The sequence below is a fragment of the Mustelus asterias genome, chromosome 10 (genome assembly GCF_964213995.1).
Source record: "Mustelus asterias chromosome 10, sMusAst1.hap1.1, whole genome shotgun sequence".
In the NCBI taxonomy this organism is placed as follows: domain Eukaryota; kingdom Metazoa; phylum Chordata; class Chondrichthyes; order Carcharhiniformes; family Triakidae; genus Mustelus; species Mustelus asterias.
In genome coordinates this window covers 93,708,047-93,724,853 of record NC_135810.1, presented here as the reverse complement: position 1 = coordinate 93,724,853, position 16,807 = coordinate 93,708,047, and the positions used below count along the sequence as shown (strand labels likewise).

The 16,807-nt window shown below is 43.4% G+C and overlaps 1 protein-coding gene across 1 annotated transcript in view; it reads right to left on the bottom strand.

Moving 5' to 3' along the window:
* The window catches only part of b3glcta (beta 3-glucosyltransferase a), a 154,050-nt gene that overhangs the window by 43,163 nt on the left and 94,080 nt on the right, over positions 1 to 16,807 (bottom strand). Inside the window, exons 10-11 of the mRNA XM_078222853.1 lie at positions 16,331 to 16,400; positions 12,703 to 12,816 (exon numbers count right to left, since the gene is read on the bottom strand). Of these exons, the coding sequence (XP_078078979.1) occupies positions 12,703 to 12,816; positions 16,331 to 16,400 (184 nt within the window). The remainder of the gene's footprint in view (positions 1 to 12,702; positions 12,817 to 16,330; positions 16,401 to 16,807) is intronic.

The following is a 16,807-nucleotide window of genomic DNA, read 5'->3' as shown; positions in this document are numbered from 1 at the left end:
TGATATTGGGTGGGAAGGGGGGAGGGGTGCAGGGGTGCCTCCATCAGATGCCCATTTTGACTGGGGATGCTCTCTTGACGAACACTGGACCTAAACCACCTCCCCCCTGCAAATGCCCTGAGACATCCTTGTGGCCCTTCACCACCCACCCTGGCAGCCCTTACATTTACCTGCGTGTCTGGGACCCAGAACTTAGTCTCAGCTCCATGCAGTTCCTCTTCCAGCCACTGTAGCGTTGTTGCTGCTGAGACTAGTGCTCTGCCAGCAACTCTCCAAGGCAGGATGTCCTCCCATGTGTGGGGTGGAATTCCCATCTAACGTCAACCAATGCTCATTAGAGCGTAAAATGGCAGCAGGGCAGACTGATTTAACCAATATACTGAATTAACCTGCCTTTGCCCCTTTATCCCTTAATGTCTTCAGATAACAACATTCTGAGCCTCAGATTCATAATGTACAATTGATCTAGCATCAATGGAAGAGTTCCAAATGTCTGCCACTCCTTTTGTGTAGAAGTGCTTCCTATTTTCACTTCTGAGCTTTTTACACTCTGTCTCATATGTCCTGGAGTCTGTATGAATGGAAATTTAAACAGAAATGTCATCAGCTGACAGTGTTAAACACCCATCAGCTTACCCTGGCACCATGACAAACCATCACTCTTCCTTTTCCTGCTCACTATGATAAACACGTTTAGTGTACTCTGGTCATTTGTGTGCAGTTTCAACTTAGCAAATCTGAAGGCGAAATTCATGTCTGAAATTTCATGGAAGGGATTTATCTGTGTGTAAAGCATATTACCAATTGTTATTATGATTAACTGACCTACACATCAAAGAAACTTAAGAGGGGTCAGACTAGTTTTTAATAGCATGTTAAATTTGCTGAAACTAGACTCTTCAGCTGATTAATTAATCGGATAAGGCGAGGCTAAGTTATGACATGACATGATACAGTTTGTCATGTTCGAAAGTAGTCCAGTGAAATACTGTTATCACATCGCTGCAGCTGGAGCCATTTCAAAACAATATGCATCTCCTCGCTACTCTAACACAAAACTGACTGATGTTCGCAACACTTGGGTATTTGTGTGTGAAAATATCATTTTAATTTTACAATTTGGCGTGGGCTTCATTCTTCCAACATTTTGCTTGCAATGACTGAATTAATCTCGATATCGTTTCACATTCCATTTAGTATGTTCGAGGTGAATTAACATTGCAAAATCAAAGCACAGTTCTCATCAACATTTGTCTCTGCTGGATGTGGACAGTACGGGAGGCTCGGTGCAATTTGTCTCGCTGGGGCTAGTATTTTTTAGCAATGACCGGAACTTTCCGGCTGTTCACACCAACAGGAACTTCCGGTCCCACTGATGGCACACCCCCCACCTTGGGTTTCCCGGTGGCAAGGGAATGTACTCAATGGAAACCCGCTGACAATGATGACCAGATGATCCCGCTGCTGGCCAAAGGTGGGCTGCCTCCACCGCTGTAAAACATGCGCGGCGGGTTGCACGGAGAATCCCGCACTATGGCCGGGATTTGCCAGTCTCGCCGTGATGGGACCTGGCGCGGGGATGCAGCTAGCCAGTCAAAAGACCAGAAGATCCCAGCGCTGGGCAGGGCAGGAAAATCTTTGTGATGTTGCTGTCCTTAACCATTACATACACCTAAACATGCCAAAAAATGTAGGGCATGTGCATTCAAGTATAAGTGAATTTTTACTGACAAGGCTTAATTACTGCTAAAGAGCCTCCTTGGAACTGAAAATTAACCTTGACAAAAATGCAATCTATTTCTTCAGATTTTAATTATTGTTGGGGTTTTTTTCAAATTGAAACTTTTTTACCTGACTTTCATCTCTCTTTAATCTCAATTTACATTCCATCTCTTCAATTCACTGTTCAGGGTTTTGTGCCCGCATTCACAAATAGCGGGAGATCAAAGGACACAATTCTAATCACCCCGCACCACTGACATTTCCATATCATTAGTGGGCTACCCCACTGTACCCCACATTGGGATCTCCACTCTCGCCAGTGAAGTTTACAACAGGTTTTTAATAACTGGAACCAGGCAAAGGGAACTCGACAGGGGCACACAGGGAGAGAGGGTCATGCCCGGGCAGTACCCTGGCAATGCCCACCTTCTATAGCTGATTTGACATTGAATGGTACAGTGGTTATGTTACTGGACTATGCACCAAATCCAGCAACATTCTAGAAGCTTGACACCATCCAGGACAAAGCAGCCCGTTTGATTGGCCTTACATCCACAAACATCCATTCCCTCCACCACCAACGCTCAGTAGCATTGTAGTGTGTACTATCTATACGATGCACTGCAGAAATTCAAAGTAAAGTTTATTTATTAGTCACAAGTAAGACTTACATTAACACTGCAATGAAGTTACTGTGAAATTCCCCTAGTCGCCAAAGTCCGGCGCCTGTTCAGGTCAATGTACCTAACCAGCACGTCTTTCAGACTGTGGGAGGAAACCGGAGCACCCGGAGGAAACCCATGCAGACACGGGGAGAACGTGCAAACTCCACACAGACAGTGACCCAAGCCAGGAATGGAACCTGGGTCCCTGGTGCAGCAGTGCTAACCACTGTGTCACCATGCAATGTTAAATCAGCTGTAGAAAGTGGGCATCGCCAGGGTACTACCCAGGCATGAGCCCCTCTCCCCTGGGGCTGTATTTACTGTGTGCCCCTGTCGAGTTCCCTTCGCCTGGTTCCAGTTGTTAAAAACCTGTTATAAACCAAGGATCCTTAGACAGCACCTTCCAAACCCACAACCACTTCCATCTAGAAGGACAATAGCAACAGATATACGGGAACACCTCCACTGCAAGTTCGCCCCCAAACCACTCATCATCCTGACTTGGAAATATATCACCATTCCTTCGCAGTCGCTGGGTCAAAATCCTGGAATTCCCTCCCTAACGGCATTGTGGGTCAATCCACAACATGTGGACTGCAGCGATTCAAGAAAGGGGCTCATCACCACCTTTTCAAGGGCAAATAGGGATGGGCAATAAATGCTGGCCAGCCAGTGACACACATGTCCCGTGAATGAATTTAAAAAAGTATTCCAGAGGCCTGGACTAAGTCTGGAGATAGGAGTTCAAATTTCATCATGGCAGTTGGGCAATTTTAATTCAATTAATATTTCTTTAAAAACATTGGGACAAAATGTGAGTATCGGTAATGGTGAACATGTTGAACAGATTGACATAAAAACCCAACTGATCTTTTAAAATGTTCTTGAGGGAAAGAAAGCTCTTGCCCTACCTCATCTGGCCTGCATGTGACTCCAGACCCATCACCTCCTCTGAAACGGCCGAGCAAGGCACTCGGTTTAGGATGCTGGCCTTTCCAATGATGCCCGCACCCCTCAAATAAATTAAAAGAAACAATTCTACGTTACACTGCCTGGTTTAAATTCTGCGGGGAAAGGGGACAACAATCGAACTTGGTCGCAGTGGATTTTTGGTTTCCAGCTTATGATTCACGAACTGCGGGTGGAACTATATTGATAAAGGAGTTGGTGTGTATACATCTAATGTCTGCCAGACGCAGCACAATGTCACCGGCACTATCATTACTGAGCACTATCCTCCAGCCTGCACTTTGTCTTAACGTGATGGCTAAACATGCATCCAACCCCATGACGGACCCCACTTAATAAAGGGATCATAAACTAATTGTAGGTTAATTGCTGGATGGCTCATTATGGTTGCTGCTGTAATTCAGTGCATTTTGCAAGCTTTTCCCTGCTCGCTAAAATATGATGGTGAAGATGCTTTATGTAACTTAGAGGCTTGGACACAAATTGCCACAAGACAGATGGAGTACAATGTGGGAAAATGTAAGTCGTTCACTTTGGCTGGAAGAATTAAAAAGAGCATTAATTAAGTGGAGACAACTGCAGAATTCTGAGGCCCAGAGGGCATGAGTCACAAAAAGATAGTATCTATGTACTCAAGTAATTAGGTGCAGGAAGTAATTGAGAAGACGGCAGAGGCGGCTCACATTAGCCGCCAGGGGAATTTTCCGGTACTGCTGAAGTCAATGGCCATCTGTGCCGCTAAGGAATCTGCTGTGAGGGGGTCACCTTCAGCAAGATCGGAAGATCCCACTGGTGGAAAGGGGACAGGTCATACCCAGGAATGGTGATGGTGCTGTCTGGGGCATAATCTGTAAGCCATGATTCCATGAGTATGACTATGTCAGCTTCTTGCTTGGCTAGTCTGTGAGACAGCTCTCCCAATTTTGGCACTAGCCCCCAGGTGTTAGTAAGGAGGCCTCTGCCAGGTCGACAGAGCTGGGTTTTGCCGATGTTGTTTCCAGTGTCTAGGTCAATGCCAGTTAGTCCATCTGGTTTCATTTCATTGAGTCTTTTTGGTGGGTTGATATAACTGAGTGGCTTCACAGGCCATTTCAGAGAGCATTTAAGAGTCCTCTACGTTGCTGTGGATCTGGAATCCCATGTAGTCCAGATCAGTTAAGGACGGCAGATTTCCTTCCGCAGAGGACATTAATCATTTTGGTAAAGTCACAGGCTATCACCGTCCACGCCGGCGGGATTTTCCCATTCCGCTGCAGTGAATGGAGATTTGGCTGGCCGCAAAATTCTCCAACCTCAATGCAGCAGGAGCATGGTTTGAACGGCAGGTAAGATCGCACCCCCAGTCTTTATTAGAAAGTGTTTTTCAGCAGAGAGAGAGTGGAAGTGGGAGAGTGAGAGAGAGAGGCACAGGGAGAAAAAAAAGAGGGAGAGAGAGGACATTTAGCAGGCAGCCGTGAAATGTGCAGCTTCAGCAGTTAAGGTGGAATGGAAGCTTAGTCGTTAAGGTGGACTGGAAGCTGTAAGTCTTAAAGCTGCATTAGAGTTAAGTTACCTCAGCTAAAAAGTTGAAGGACATTGTGATTTGAGAGACCAAGTTTAAGGAAACAAAAGAGAAGACACTGGAAGTCCCAGGATCGACAGTCAAGACAAACCAACATGTGCTGAACTTGTGTATCGTGCAATGCCTCGACTGATAAAAAGTTAAGTCCCAATGTTTATTATCCCATACCTTGTTATATGCATGCTAAATTAGTAGTTATTCTTTTGCCAATATGGTCGTTCCTCAACAAGAATTTTCTTACTCTGGGATTTGATATCAAGTCCACATTCCTACAATAATATCAATAAGACGCAGAGGGAGATAAAAAGATGGCTTTGTCTAGATGTTTCGCCAGGCTGAAGTTTGTGTTTGCTTTACAGCACTTTTGTACATTTTGACTTATGCAAATGTGCTCCACATCAAATATCACCGAAAGGTGCCAACGGCAAGGTCTGCATAAATATCGGCACATGGCATAAGCAAATTCTAGGCTTTTATGTTTGGAACAAAGCGTTCTACTTCACTTGTGAACAAATCAATGAAAATTCCCATTTAGTTTAATTAAAAACGGTTTTCTGTTAGGTCAATTACTGAAAGCAATGCATAAATATACATCTGCAAATTGAATTTTGAAAAATTGCCTGCAATTCCCAATAATGGCCTGAGTAATGATAATGGCCTACCTTGCAAAGTTTGAAAATAACGTGGGAGCTTTTGTATATATAATTAAGCCCTTCCATTTGTGCTGTTGATCAATGTGAATCATTGGTTGATTCATTACAGGAATGTACTGTGACTTAATTTCTATATTTAGTTCAGTAGTGACGACTGCGAAATGTAAAAGATGAACAGGCGTTCGAAAAACAACGATAATTTCAAGGAATTTATATTTACACTGGTAAACATTAGAAATAAGGTAGAATTTTAACCTGATTTTATTTTACTGTTTCTGTGTCTGGAGGTAAAACCAATAGTTAGATTCATGTTGGACAAAGGTGTTTGTATGTGTGGGGGTTGGTTTCAATTCCAACTGTGTTTTTATTGTGCTTAGAGAGGGTTACGGAATGAAGTATAAGTTGGTTGGCAGTAGTAGCAGTGGTTGCCGAGCAACCAGGGCCTTTTAAAGTAGGCAGGATTTTTAAAGTTTTAGTTTCTAACTGAATTTGTTTGCAGTTAGAGACAAGACATGGGGAAGTGAACATTTCTCAACTTTGCTAGAGAAAGACTGGATAGTACAAGGGAGCTACAAAACGCAGGCTTCCCAGAGAAGCAAATACAGTCCAGATAACCAGGGAATTAGGACAGAAAGAATCTCTGAAGAAGACTGAAGAGAACAGAGACCAAGATATTGTTCAGGAGAATTCAAGGGGAGAAGTAAACAAAGTGTTCTGAGTTAACGAGACAGTTATGGTAATTAGTTTTAAAGTGGGAAAGCAGACTCCAGAGGTAAATCAAAAATTTGATACCATCTTAATAGAGTCTGGGAATCAATAGTTAAAACAACTGTAAACAGTTTGTATAAAAGCCAAGGCAAATAAATCCTAAAGGGGAAGTGGTAAAACCTGGATACCAGGTTTGTTGTTAAAAGTGCAGTGGAAGCATTGTTTAAAAGAATCATTTGGAAAACTTGGACTGGTTAGGGTTAGGGTTCGGGTGTGTTTGCCTCCATAATAACAGTGACTTCATTTCAAATATGCGCGTCAACCACTTTGAAATGTTCTGAGATGGAGATTAGGGCCGATATAAATAGAAATTCTTTCAAAGCGATATCATTCTTTCTTGATGACCCCTCTAGTTGACCAGTAGAAACCCAAAGGACGAAGATAAACTACTCTGACCCCGAAATCAGGTGGTTGTCAGCAATCTTTCTGCACTGCAGGAATTCGATCATTTTATGTTCCTAACTATATCAAAAATGCTGGTCGTCAATATACTTCCTTACAAGCACCATGCAATTAAGTGGTATTGTTAGTTTATAAAATGTATTAATGGATTCTTCCCTTGGAATAGAATCAGAGAATGATACATTACAGAAGGAGGCCATTCAGTCCATCGTACCGGAGATGGCTTTTTGAAAGAGTTAAACGTCAGTACCACTTCCCTGGTCTTTCCTCATAGCACTGCATATATTTTCCCTTCCAACATGTATCTAGCACCCTTTTGAAAGCTGCAATTGGATCTGTTTTCAGCACCCTTACAGATAAAACATTCCGGATCCCAAAGCTCACAGTGCAAAACAAAATGATCCAATTTCTCTTCTGGTTCATTTGTCAATCATCTCAATCTGCAAGGCCTGGATAGAGTGGACGTGGAGGATGTTTCCACTAGTAGGAAAAACTAGAACCAGAGGGCACAACCTCAGGCTATAGGGAGGATCCTTTAAAACAGAGATGAGGAGGAATTTCTTCAGCTGGAGAGTGTTGAATCTGTGCAACTTTTTGCCGCAATAGGCTGTGGAGGCCAGATCATTGAGTGTCTCTAAAACAGAGATAGATAGGTTCTTGATTAATAAGGGGTTTGGGGTTATGGGGAAAAGGCAGGAGAATGAGGATGAGAAAAATATCAGCCATGATTGAATGGCGCAGCAGACTCGATGGGCCGAGTGGCCTAATTCTGCTCCAATGTCTTATGATTTTATGGTCTTAATCTGCACCGTCTGTAGTTGTCTCATTATCTATCGAGTTAGATATGACAAATGGAATTCAACCTGCAGAAGTGTGAGGTGATACATTTGGAACGGTGAAACAAGACAAAGGAGACACAAAGGGGCGGCACGATGGCACAGTGGTTAGCATTGCTGCCTCACAGCGCCAGGGACCCGGGTTCCATTTCTCGGCTAGAGTCATTGTCTGTGTGGAGTTGTGGAGTTTGCACATTCTCCCCGTGTCTGTGTGGGTTTCCTCCGGGTTCTCCCTTCATTTATTTGCCAAGGTACAGAATATAAGACCATTAGACACTGGAGCAGAATGAGGCCACTTGGCCCATCGAGTCTGCTCCGCCATTCAATCATGGCTGATATTTTCTCATCCCCATTCTCCTGCCTTTTCCCCATAACCCCTGGCCCCCTTATTAATCAAGGACCTACCTATCTCCGTCTTAAAGACACTCAATGACCTGGCCTCCACAGCCTTCTGCGGCAAACAGTTCCACAGATTCACTATTCTCTGGCTGAAGAAATTCCTCTTCATCTCTGTTTTAAAGGATTGTCCCTTTAGACTGAGGTTATGCCCTCTGGTTCTAGTTTTTCCTACTCATGGAAACATCCTCACCATGTCCACTCTATCCAGGCCTCGCAGTATCCTGTAAGTTTCAGTAATATCCCCCCTCATCCTTCTAAACTCCAACGAGTACAGACCCAGAGTCCTCAACCGTTCCTCATACGACAAGCTCTTCATTCCAGGGATCATTCTTGTGAACCTCCTCTGGACCCTTTCCAAGGCCAGCACATCCTTCCTTAGATATGGGGCCCAAAACTGCTCACAATACTCCAAATGGGGTCTGACCAGAGCCTTATACAGCCTCAGAAGTACATCCCTGCTCTTGTATTCTAACCCTCTCAACATGAATGCTAACATTGCATTTCCCTTCCTAACTGCCAACTGAACCTGCACATCAACCTTAAGAGAATCTTGAACAATGACTCTCAAGTCCCTTTCCTCAGCATTTTCCCATTTAGAAAATAGTCTATGCCTCAATTCCTCCTTCCAAAGTACATAACCTCACACTTTTCCACATTGTATTCCATCAGCCACTTCTTTGCCCATTCTCCTAACCTGTCCAAGTCCTTCTGCAGCCCCCCCTGCTTCCTCAATACTACCTGTCCCTCTACGTATCTTTGTATCATCTGCAAACTTAGCAACAGTGCTTTCAGTTCCTTCCCCCAAATCGTTAATGTATATTGTGAAAAGTTGTGGTCTCAGCACTGACCCCTGAGGCACACCACTAGTCACTGGCTGCCATCCTGAAAAAGACCCCTTTATCCCCACTCTCTGCCTTCTGCCAGTCAGTCAATCCTCTATCCATGCCAGAATCTTACCCTTAACACCATGGGCACTTAACTTATTTAACATTCTCCTATGCGGCACCTTGTTAAAAACCTTCTGGAAATCTAAATAAATCATGAGATGGAGATTACTTCCTCAAAGAACTCTAACAGATTTGTCAGACATGACCTCCCCTTGACAAAGCTGTGCTGACTCAGTCCTACTTTATCATGCACTTCCAAGTACTCTGCGAGCTCATCTTTAAAAAAGGACTCTAAAATCTTGCCAATGACTGAAGTCAGGCTAACCGGCCTATAATTTCCCATCTGCTACCTCTCTCCCTTCTTAAACAGCGGTGTTACATTAGCTACTTTCCAGTCCTCTGGTACCCTCCCTGCCATGGTGTGGAGATGCCGGTGTTGGACTGGGGTAAACACAGTAAGAAGTTTAACAACACCAGGTTAAAGTCCAACAGGTTTATTTGGTAGCAAAAGCCACACAAGCTTTCGGAGCCCCAAGCCCCTTCTTCAGGTGAGTGGGAATTCTGTTCACAAACCCTCCCTGCCTCCAGTGATTCCTGAAAGATCACCATCCATGCCTCCATAATTTCTTCACCTGTCTCTTTTAGAACCCTGGGGTGTAGTCCATCCGGTCCAGGTTATTTATCCACCTTCAGACTTTTCAGTTTCCCCAGAACCTTCTCCTTAGTGATGGCCACTACACTCACCTGTGCCCCCTGACTCTCCTGGAGCTCTGGCGTCCCACTGGTGTCTTCCACCGTGAAGACTGATGTAAACTATTCAGTTCCTCTGTCATTGCTTTGTTTCCTATTATTATTTCTCCAGCCTCAATTTGCAGTGGTCCAATGGCTATTTTTGCCTCTCTCTTACCTTTTATATATTGAAAAAAGCTCTTCCTGTCTTCTTTTATATTACTAGCTAGCTTACACTCATATTTCATCTTCTCCCCCCTTATTGCTTTTTTAGTTGTCCTCTGCTCGCTTTTAAAGGCTTCCCAATCCTCTGGCTTCCCACTAATCCTCGCCACTTTGTATGCTTTTTCTTTTGATTTTATGCTGTCCCTGACTTCCCTCGTCAGCCATGGATGCCTCGTCCTCCCCTCAGCATGTTTCCTCCTCCTTGGGATGAATTTCTGTTGTGCCTCCCAAATAACTCTCAAAAACTCCTGCCATTGCTGTCCCACTGTCTTCCCTGCTCGGCTCCCTTTCCAATCAACTCTGGCCAGCTCCTCCCTCATGTCTTTGTAGTTATCTTTATTTAATTGTAATACCTGTTACAGCTGATTCCAGCTTCCCCCTCTCAAACTGCAGGGTAAATTCTATCATATTGTGGTCACTGCTCCCTAAGGGTTCCTTCACCTTAAGTTCCCTAATCACGTCTGCCTAATTACACATCACCAAATCCAGAATTGCCTGATATAAGAGCAGGGAGATTTTGCTGGAACTATATAAAACACGATTTAGGCCACAATTTGAGTTCTGTATGCAGTTCTGGTCATCTCACTGCACAAAAGATGCAATTGCATGAGAAACGTTACGGAGGGGATTTACAAGGAATGTTGCCAGGACTGGAAAATTGCAGCTATGAGGAAAGATTGGACTGGCTGGGGTGGGATTGAGCTGCCCTCACACAGGGAAATTTCAACACTTTCTGACCATTAACAAATTGAAAAGGACCAAACGATGAAAACCTTCACCGTATACCACAGCAGACGCTATCTCCCTGGCCCTGCACTCAACCCTGGAACACCTAGATAACAAGGACACCTATGTCAGACTCCTATTTATTGACTACAGCTCAGCCTTCAACACTATTATTCCCACAAAACTCATCTCCAAACTCCATGGCATGGGCTTCGGCACCTCCCTCTGCGACTGGATCCTGAACTTCCTAATTCACAGACCACAATCAGTAAGGATAGGCAACAACACCTCCTCCATGATCATCCTCAACACTGGTGCCCCACAAGGCTGTGTTCTCAGCCCCCTACTATACTCCTTATACACCTATGACTGTGCGGTCAAATTCCCCTGCAATTCAATTTTCAAGTTTGCTGACGACACCACCGTAGTGGGTTGGATCTCAAATAATGATGAGACAGAGTACAGGAATGAGAGAGAGAATCTGGTGAACTGGTGCAGCAACAATAATCTCTCCCTCAATGTCAACAAAACAAAGGAGATTGTCATTGACTTCAGGAAGCGTAAAGGAGAACATGCCCCTGTCTACTTCAATGGGGACAAAGTAGAAAGGGTCGAGAGCTTCAAGTTTTTAGGTGTCCAGATCACCAACACCCTGTCCTGGTCCCTCCATGCTGACACTATGGTTAAGAAAGCCCACCAACGCCTCTACTTTCTCAGAAGACTAAGGAAATTTGGCATGTCAGCTACGATTCTCATCACCTTTTACAGATGCACCATAGAGAGCATTCTTTCTGGTTGTATCACAGCTTGGTATGGCTCCTGCTCTGCCCAAGACTGCAAGGAACTACAAAAGGTCGTGAATGTAGCCCAATCCATCACGCAAACCAGGTTCCCATCCATTGACTCTGTCTACACTTCCCGCTGCCTCGGCAAAGTAGCCAGCATAATTAAGGACCCCACGCACCCCGGACATTCTCTCTTCCACCTTCTTCCTTCGGGAAAAAGATACAAAAGTCTGAGGTCACGTACCAACCGACTCAAGGACAGCTTCTTCCCTGTTGCTGTCAGACTTTTGAATGGACTTACCTGCATTAACTTGATCTTTCTCTACACCCTAGCTATGACTGTAACACTACATTCTGCACTCTCTCGTCTCCTTCTCTATGAACGGTATGCTTTGTCTGTACAGCATGTAAGAAACAATACTTTTCACTGTCTGTTAATAAATGTGACAATAATAAATCAAATTTAAAAAAAAGTATACTTAAAAATACTGATTGTGGAACCTCAAAAGGTAAGCTGTGTATTACGTTAAGATCCAGGCCAGAAGCTCCAATGTGTTTCATGTAGTCTAGACCCTAAGTTTTACATTTGATTTTGGCACAGGTGAGCATAAGTTGTTTCACTCCAGGTATAATTCAAGTGACCCACTAGGAAACTTTTATCAAGCAAAGTTTATTTACAACACAGTTAAAATATAATAAATAGGATTAGCATAACTTTTACCAATTAGAAAATTCAAACATGACACTGTATAGCTATCTATGTTGTTCCAAGTCAAACACCATCCCACAGACATACACCCTTCTCTAGACTTGGCCCAAAAAGCAAGTATGCTCACGTGATGCTGGGTTTTCACTTTTTTAACACCTGCTGTGAATTGTTCCTTCGAATTTTGGAACAGATCTCTGAGGCTTCCCTGTCCTGGACCTTTCAGCATGCCTCTGGAGAGAGACAGAGACACCGCTTTCTTCCACCAGCTTCCAGCAGCAACTGAGGAATGAAACTAAAACTCCAACTTCAGAGGGAGGGAAAAGCACTGTTGCTTCTCCCCACTTCAGGCTACTATTGAAAAGCGAAACAAAAAACTGGACTTGTCTATGAAAAAACTGTCCCCAGGCATATCACCTGACCTGTCAATTATCCCCAAATCAAGCTCCACTCAGCAATCCCCGAAGGGCCATAAAACCACAGGACACTGCATTAGTCCAGATTAAAAACAAACATGAGGTCATTGATATTGCCTCAGCAGCAATAAAGGAGTCCAGTTACAGACAACATGGTGCTGACAAAACCTGCAAAGGAACATGATTAAAATACATTCCTTAAAGGCACTGTATCGTCGCAATTATCAACACAATTATCTGTTCAGCAACTCACCTCTTTCAGTGTTGGGTATTCCTAAGTACTGGGTTGGAATGGAACTATCTGCATAATCACTATAGTATTCAATTAGAGTTGCTTGCTTTTCCCAGGTTTTTTTGACAATGGGTACTGCAAGATAATGGAATAGAATGCTTAGAAATGGTGTAATGGAAAGTTGAATATATACATGAAAGTAAAATGATCAACAGCATCATTCGGTTACATTTCCAGAAGGCTACTAAATACAGTTAATCTTACAACCCAGCTCCTGAACTTAACATAATAAGTTCATCAGATATAGGAGCAGAATTAGGCCATTCGGCCCATCGAGTTCCACTCCACCATTCAATCATGGCCGATATGCTCCTCATCCCCATTTTCCTGCCTTCTCCCCATAACCCTTCAACCCATTACCAATTAAAAATCTGTCTAACTCCTCCTTAAATTTACCAGCATCCAATGCAATTTGGGGTAGTGAATTCCACAGATTCACAACCCTTTGGGAGAAGTAGTTTCTCCTCAACCCTGTTTTAAATTTGCTACCCCTTATCCTGAGACTATGACCTCTCATCCTAGAATGTCCCACAAGAGGAGGCATCTGCTCCACGTCTACCTTATCCATACCTTTTATCATCTTGTATATCTCAATTTGATCTCCCCTCATTCTTCTAAATTCCAGAGAGTATAGGCCTAAACTGTTCAATCTCTCTTCATACCACAAACCCCTCATCTCTGGAATCAATCTAGTGACCCTCCTCTGCTGAACTGTCTCCAATGCCACTGCATCTTTCCTCAAAACTGTGCACAATACTCCAGGTGTGGCCTAGAAGCAGGAGTGGGCAATTTAGCCCCTTGAGCCTGCTCCGCTATTCAATATGATCATGGGTGATCTCATTTTAGCCTCATCTCCATCTTCCTGCCTGCTCCATAACCCTTCATCCTGCTACTAATTAAAAACCTATCGATCTTCTCCTTAAGTTTGTTTAGTGTTCTGGCATCCACTGGACTCTGGAGTAGAAAATTCCACAGATTCATGACCCTTTGAGGGACGTGATTTTTCCTCATTTCTGTTTTAAATCTGCCACTACTTCGCCTAAAACTAAGGCCTCTTGCTCTAGATGGTCCAACAAAGGGAAAGATCTGCTCAACATCTGCCCTATCAATCCCCTTTAGCATATTGTATACCTCAATCAGATCTCCTCTCATTCTTCTAAACTCCAGTGAGTATAGGCCTAAAGCTCAGTCTCTCTTTATAGGACAATTCCTTCGTTCCTGGAATCAATCTAGTGAATCTTTTCTGAATTTCCTCTAATGCATTTATATCCTTCCTCAAGTAAGGGAATCAAAACTCTGCATAGTTACTAACGTTTACCACTCCTTGCCACATGCAAAGTACTTTACTGCAGTGTTGGGAACAATGCAATAAGAGTATGGAAATTATTTCCATGACAGGTACTAGCTCCTCTGACTTCTCTCCAAACTCACATGCAAACCCCTTTCCCCCGGAGATAAAACATGCAGAGCCCGAAAATGCTGGTGGGAGGTAGCAGAAGCAGACACGAAAGTGACTTTTAAGGGGCATCTGGACAAATACATGAATAGGATGGGAATAGAGGGATATGGTCCCCGGAAGAGTAGGGGGTTTTAGTTCAGTCAGGCAGCAAGGTCGGTGCAGGCTTGGAGGGCCGAAGGGCCTGTTCCTGTGCTGTAGTTTTCTTTGTTCTTTGAGTTCCACATCTGTGTCCTGCCAGCCATTTTTATTCAGTCCGCCGCCGTTTCACATGGCTGGCAGGCGGCATGACAATTTGGGTCCCTCAGTCTGATCACTTGTTTTATCAGCTACCACATTGTAATATACAACATTTTCAAAACATCTTCCAGCCAGATAAATAGAGCCTGAAGTTCAAATCTAATCAAATAAGACAAAATCATCAGCAATATTTAAAAATGAGGGACCCCAGGAAACTCAGTTTAGTTTTCCTCTAAGCCACACATCATCTTGACTTGGAAATATATGGCCGTCCCTTCACTGTCACTATGTCAAAATTCTGGAGCTTCCTTCCGAATAGCATTGTGGATGTCCCCACAGCATATGGACTGCAACAGTTCAAGAAGATGGCTCACCACCACCTTCTCAAGGCCAATTGGGGATGGGCAGTAAATGTTGGCCTAGCCAACGGCACCCACATCTCATGAACGAATAAAAAGACATCAAGTATTTAAAGGGGAATCATAAACTAAAGTGAACAAACTGTGCACTAGATTGAATTAATTAGAAGCCTTAAAATGTAGTAGAAAGACCGGCAAAGATCATCTGTAACGTGTTTCAAAGAATTATAACACTGAAAATAAATCGCTTTTCAAAAATTGAAATCTTATCCCAGAATGCGCAAGATTTAGCGTCATTAAGACTAGATTTATTATTTTCTTTTTAAAATAGTTACATAATGGTAATTATGAATAAATGCAAACATCTTTGAAATTTGGTCGGGAATGATAATTTACAGATCTGGAACACCTTATAAGTCTTTAACACACTTGTGGGAGGCAGTGGTATAGTGGTATTATCACTGGTCCAGATACCCAGGGTATTGCTCTTGGGACCCGGGTTCAAATTTCACCATGGCAGAGGGTGACATTTTAATTCAATAAAATAATCTGGAATTAAAAGTTGACTAATGACCATGAAACCATTGTCAATTATCATAAAAACCTTTCTGGTTCACTAATGTTCTTGAGGGAAGGAAATCTGCTGTGCTTACCTGGTCTGGTCTGTATGTGACTCTTCACAACCTTTCAAGGACAATTAGAATTATAGAATCCCTACAGTACAGAAAGAAGCCATTCGGCTCATCAAGCCTGCACCGACAACAATCCCACCCTATCCCCGTAGCCCCACATATTAACCCTGCTAATTCCCCCCAAAACTAGGGTCAATTTAGCATGGCCAATCAACCTAACCCGCACATTTTTAGACTGAGGGAGGAAACGGAGCACCCGGAGGAAACCCACACAGACACGGGGAGAATGTGCAAACTCCACACAGATAGTGGCCCAAGTCGGAAATTGAACCTGGGTCCCTGGCGCTGTGAGGCAGTAGTGCTAACCACTGTGCCACCATTAGGGATGGGCAATAAATGCTGGCCCAGCCAGCAATGCCCACATCCCGTGAACAACTGAAAAGAATTCACATTTTGTGTTATATATTTTTCTAATGGTTAGTGGCTGCTTGAAAATGTGCAGGAAACAGGTTCGATGGCAACTTTCAAAACGGAATTCAATATGTACCTGGAAAAGAAAGCAATGTAGGGTTCTGGGGAAAGAGTGCAGGTGCGGAACTAACTGGACAGCTCTTTTGCTGGGGTTGATGAGAGGAGGGCACTCTTCTATATTGCAGGATTCTATAAAAACTAGAAGAATTCTCACTTAAAGGCAAAGTCATAAAAAGCTATTAAATATAACAACATTTTAACCTACTGCCATATCACCCCAAAATAAATAACCAGGCTACTGCACAATCCCAAAGTACAAAGGCACTGGATGTAGTGCTTGGCAGAAGTGCATACTGTACTGGAGCTGGCTTGCAGTACTTCAGAATGTAAATATACTATACTTCAAACACTGTACATCAGTAGCTACTTACTTCTTTCCTCATGGAACTTTTTGCAGGTTTTTACAGCAAAAAAGATGTTTCTCTTCTCTACTGCTTTTCCCTGTAAAATGATACATTAAAATCAAATTTCAGCTTAAATATTCACAATAAATTGCAAAACAAATGTAAACTTCACACTTCAGAATTCTACAAAATCAAAATTAAAACGAATGCAAGCGTTAGTTTGGCTTCGTGGGATCTCTTGCTTACTTTACAGAAAGCTGTGGTTCTAAGCCCCATTCCAAGAGGTAAGCACATATTTTAGGCTAATACTTCTATGCAGTATTGAGGAAATGCAGCACTGTTGGGTGCTCTATCTTTCAGATGAGGGCCGGAATTCTCAGACTTCACCCTCGGCTGGGATTCTCCAGTCCCGCTGCAGTGAACAGCGACTTGGCTGAGCGCCAAATTCTTCATTCTCGCTGGCAATGGTAGCGGTAGCCAGGCATGAACGGCCGGAGAATTCCA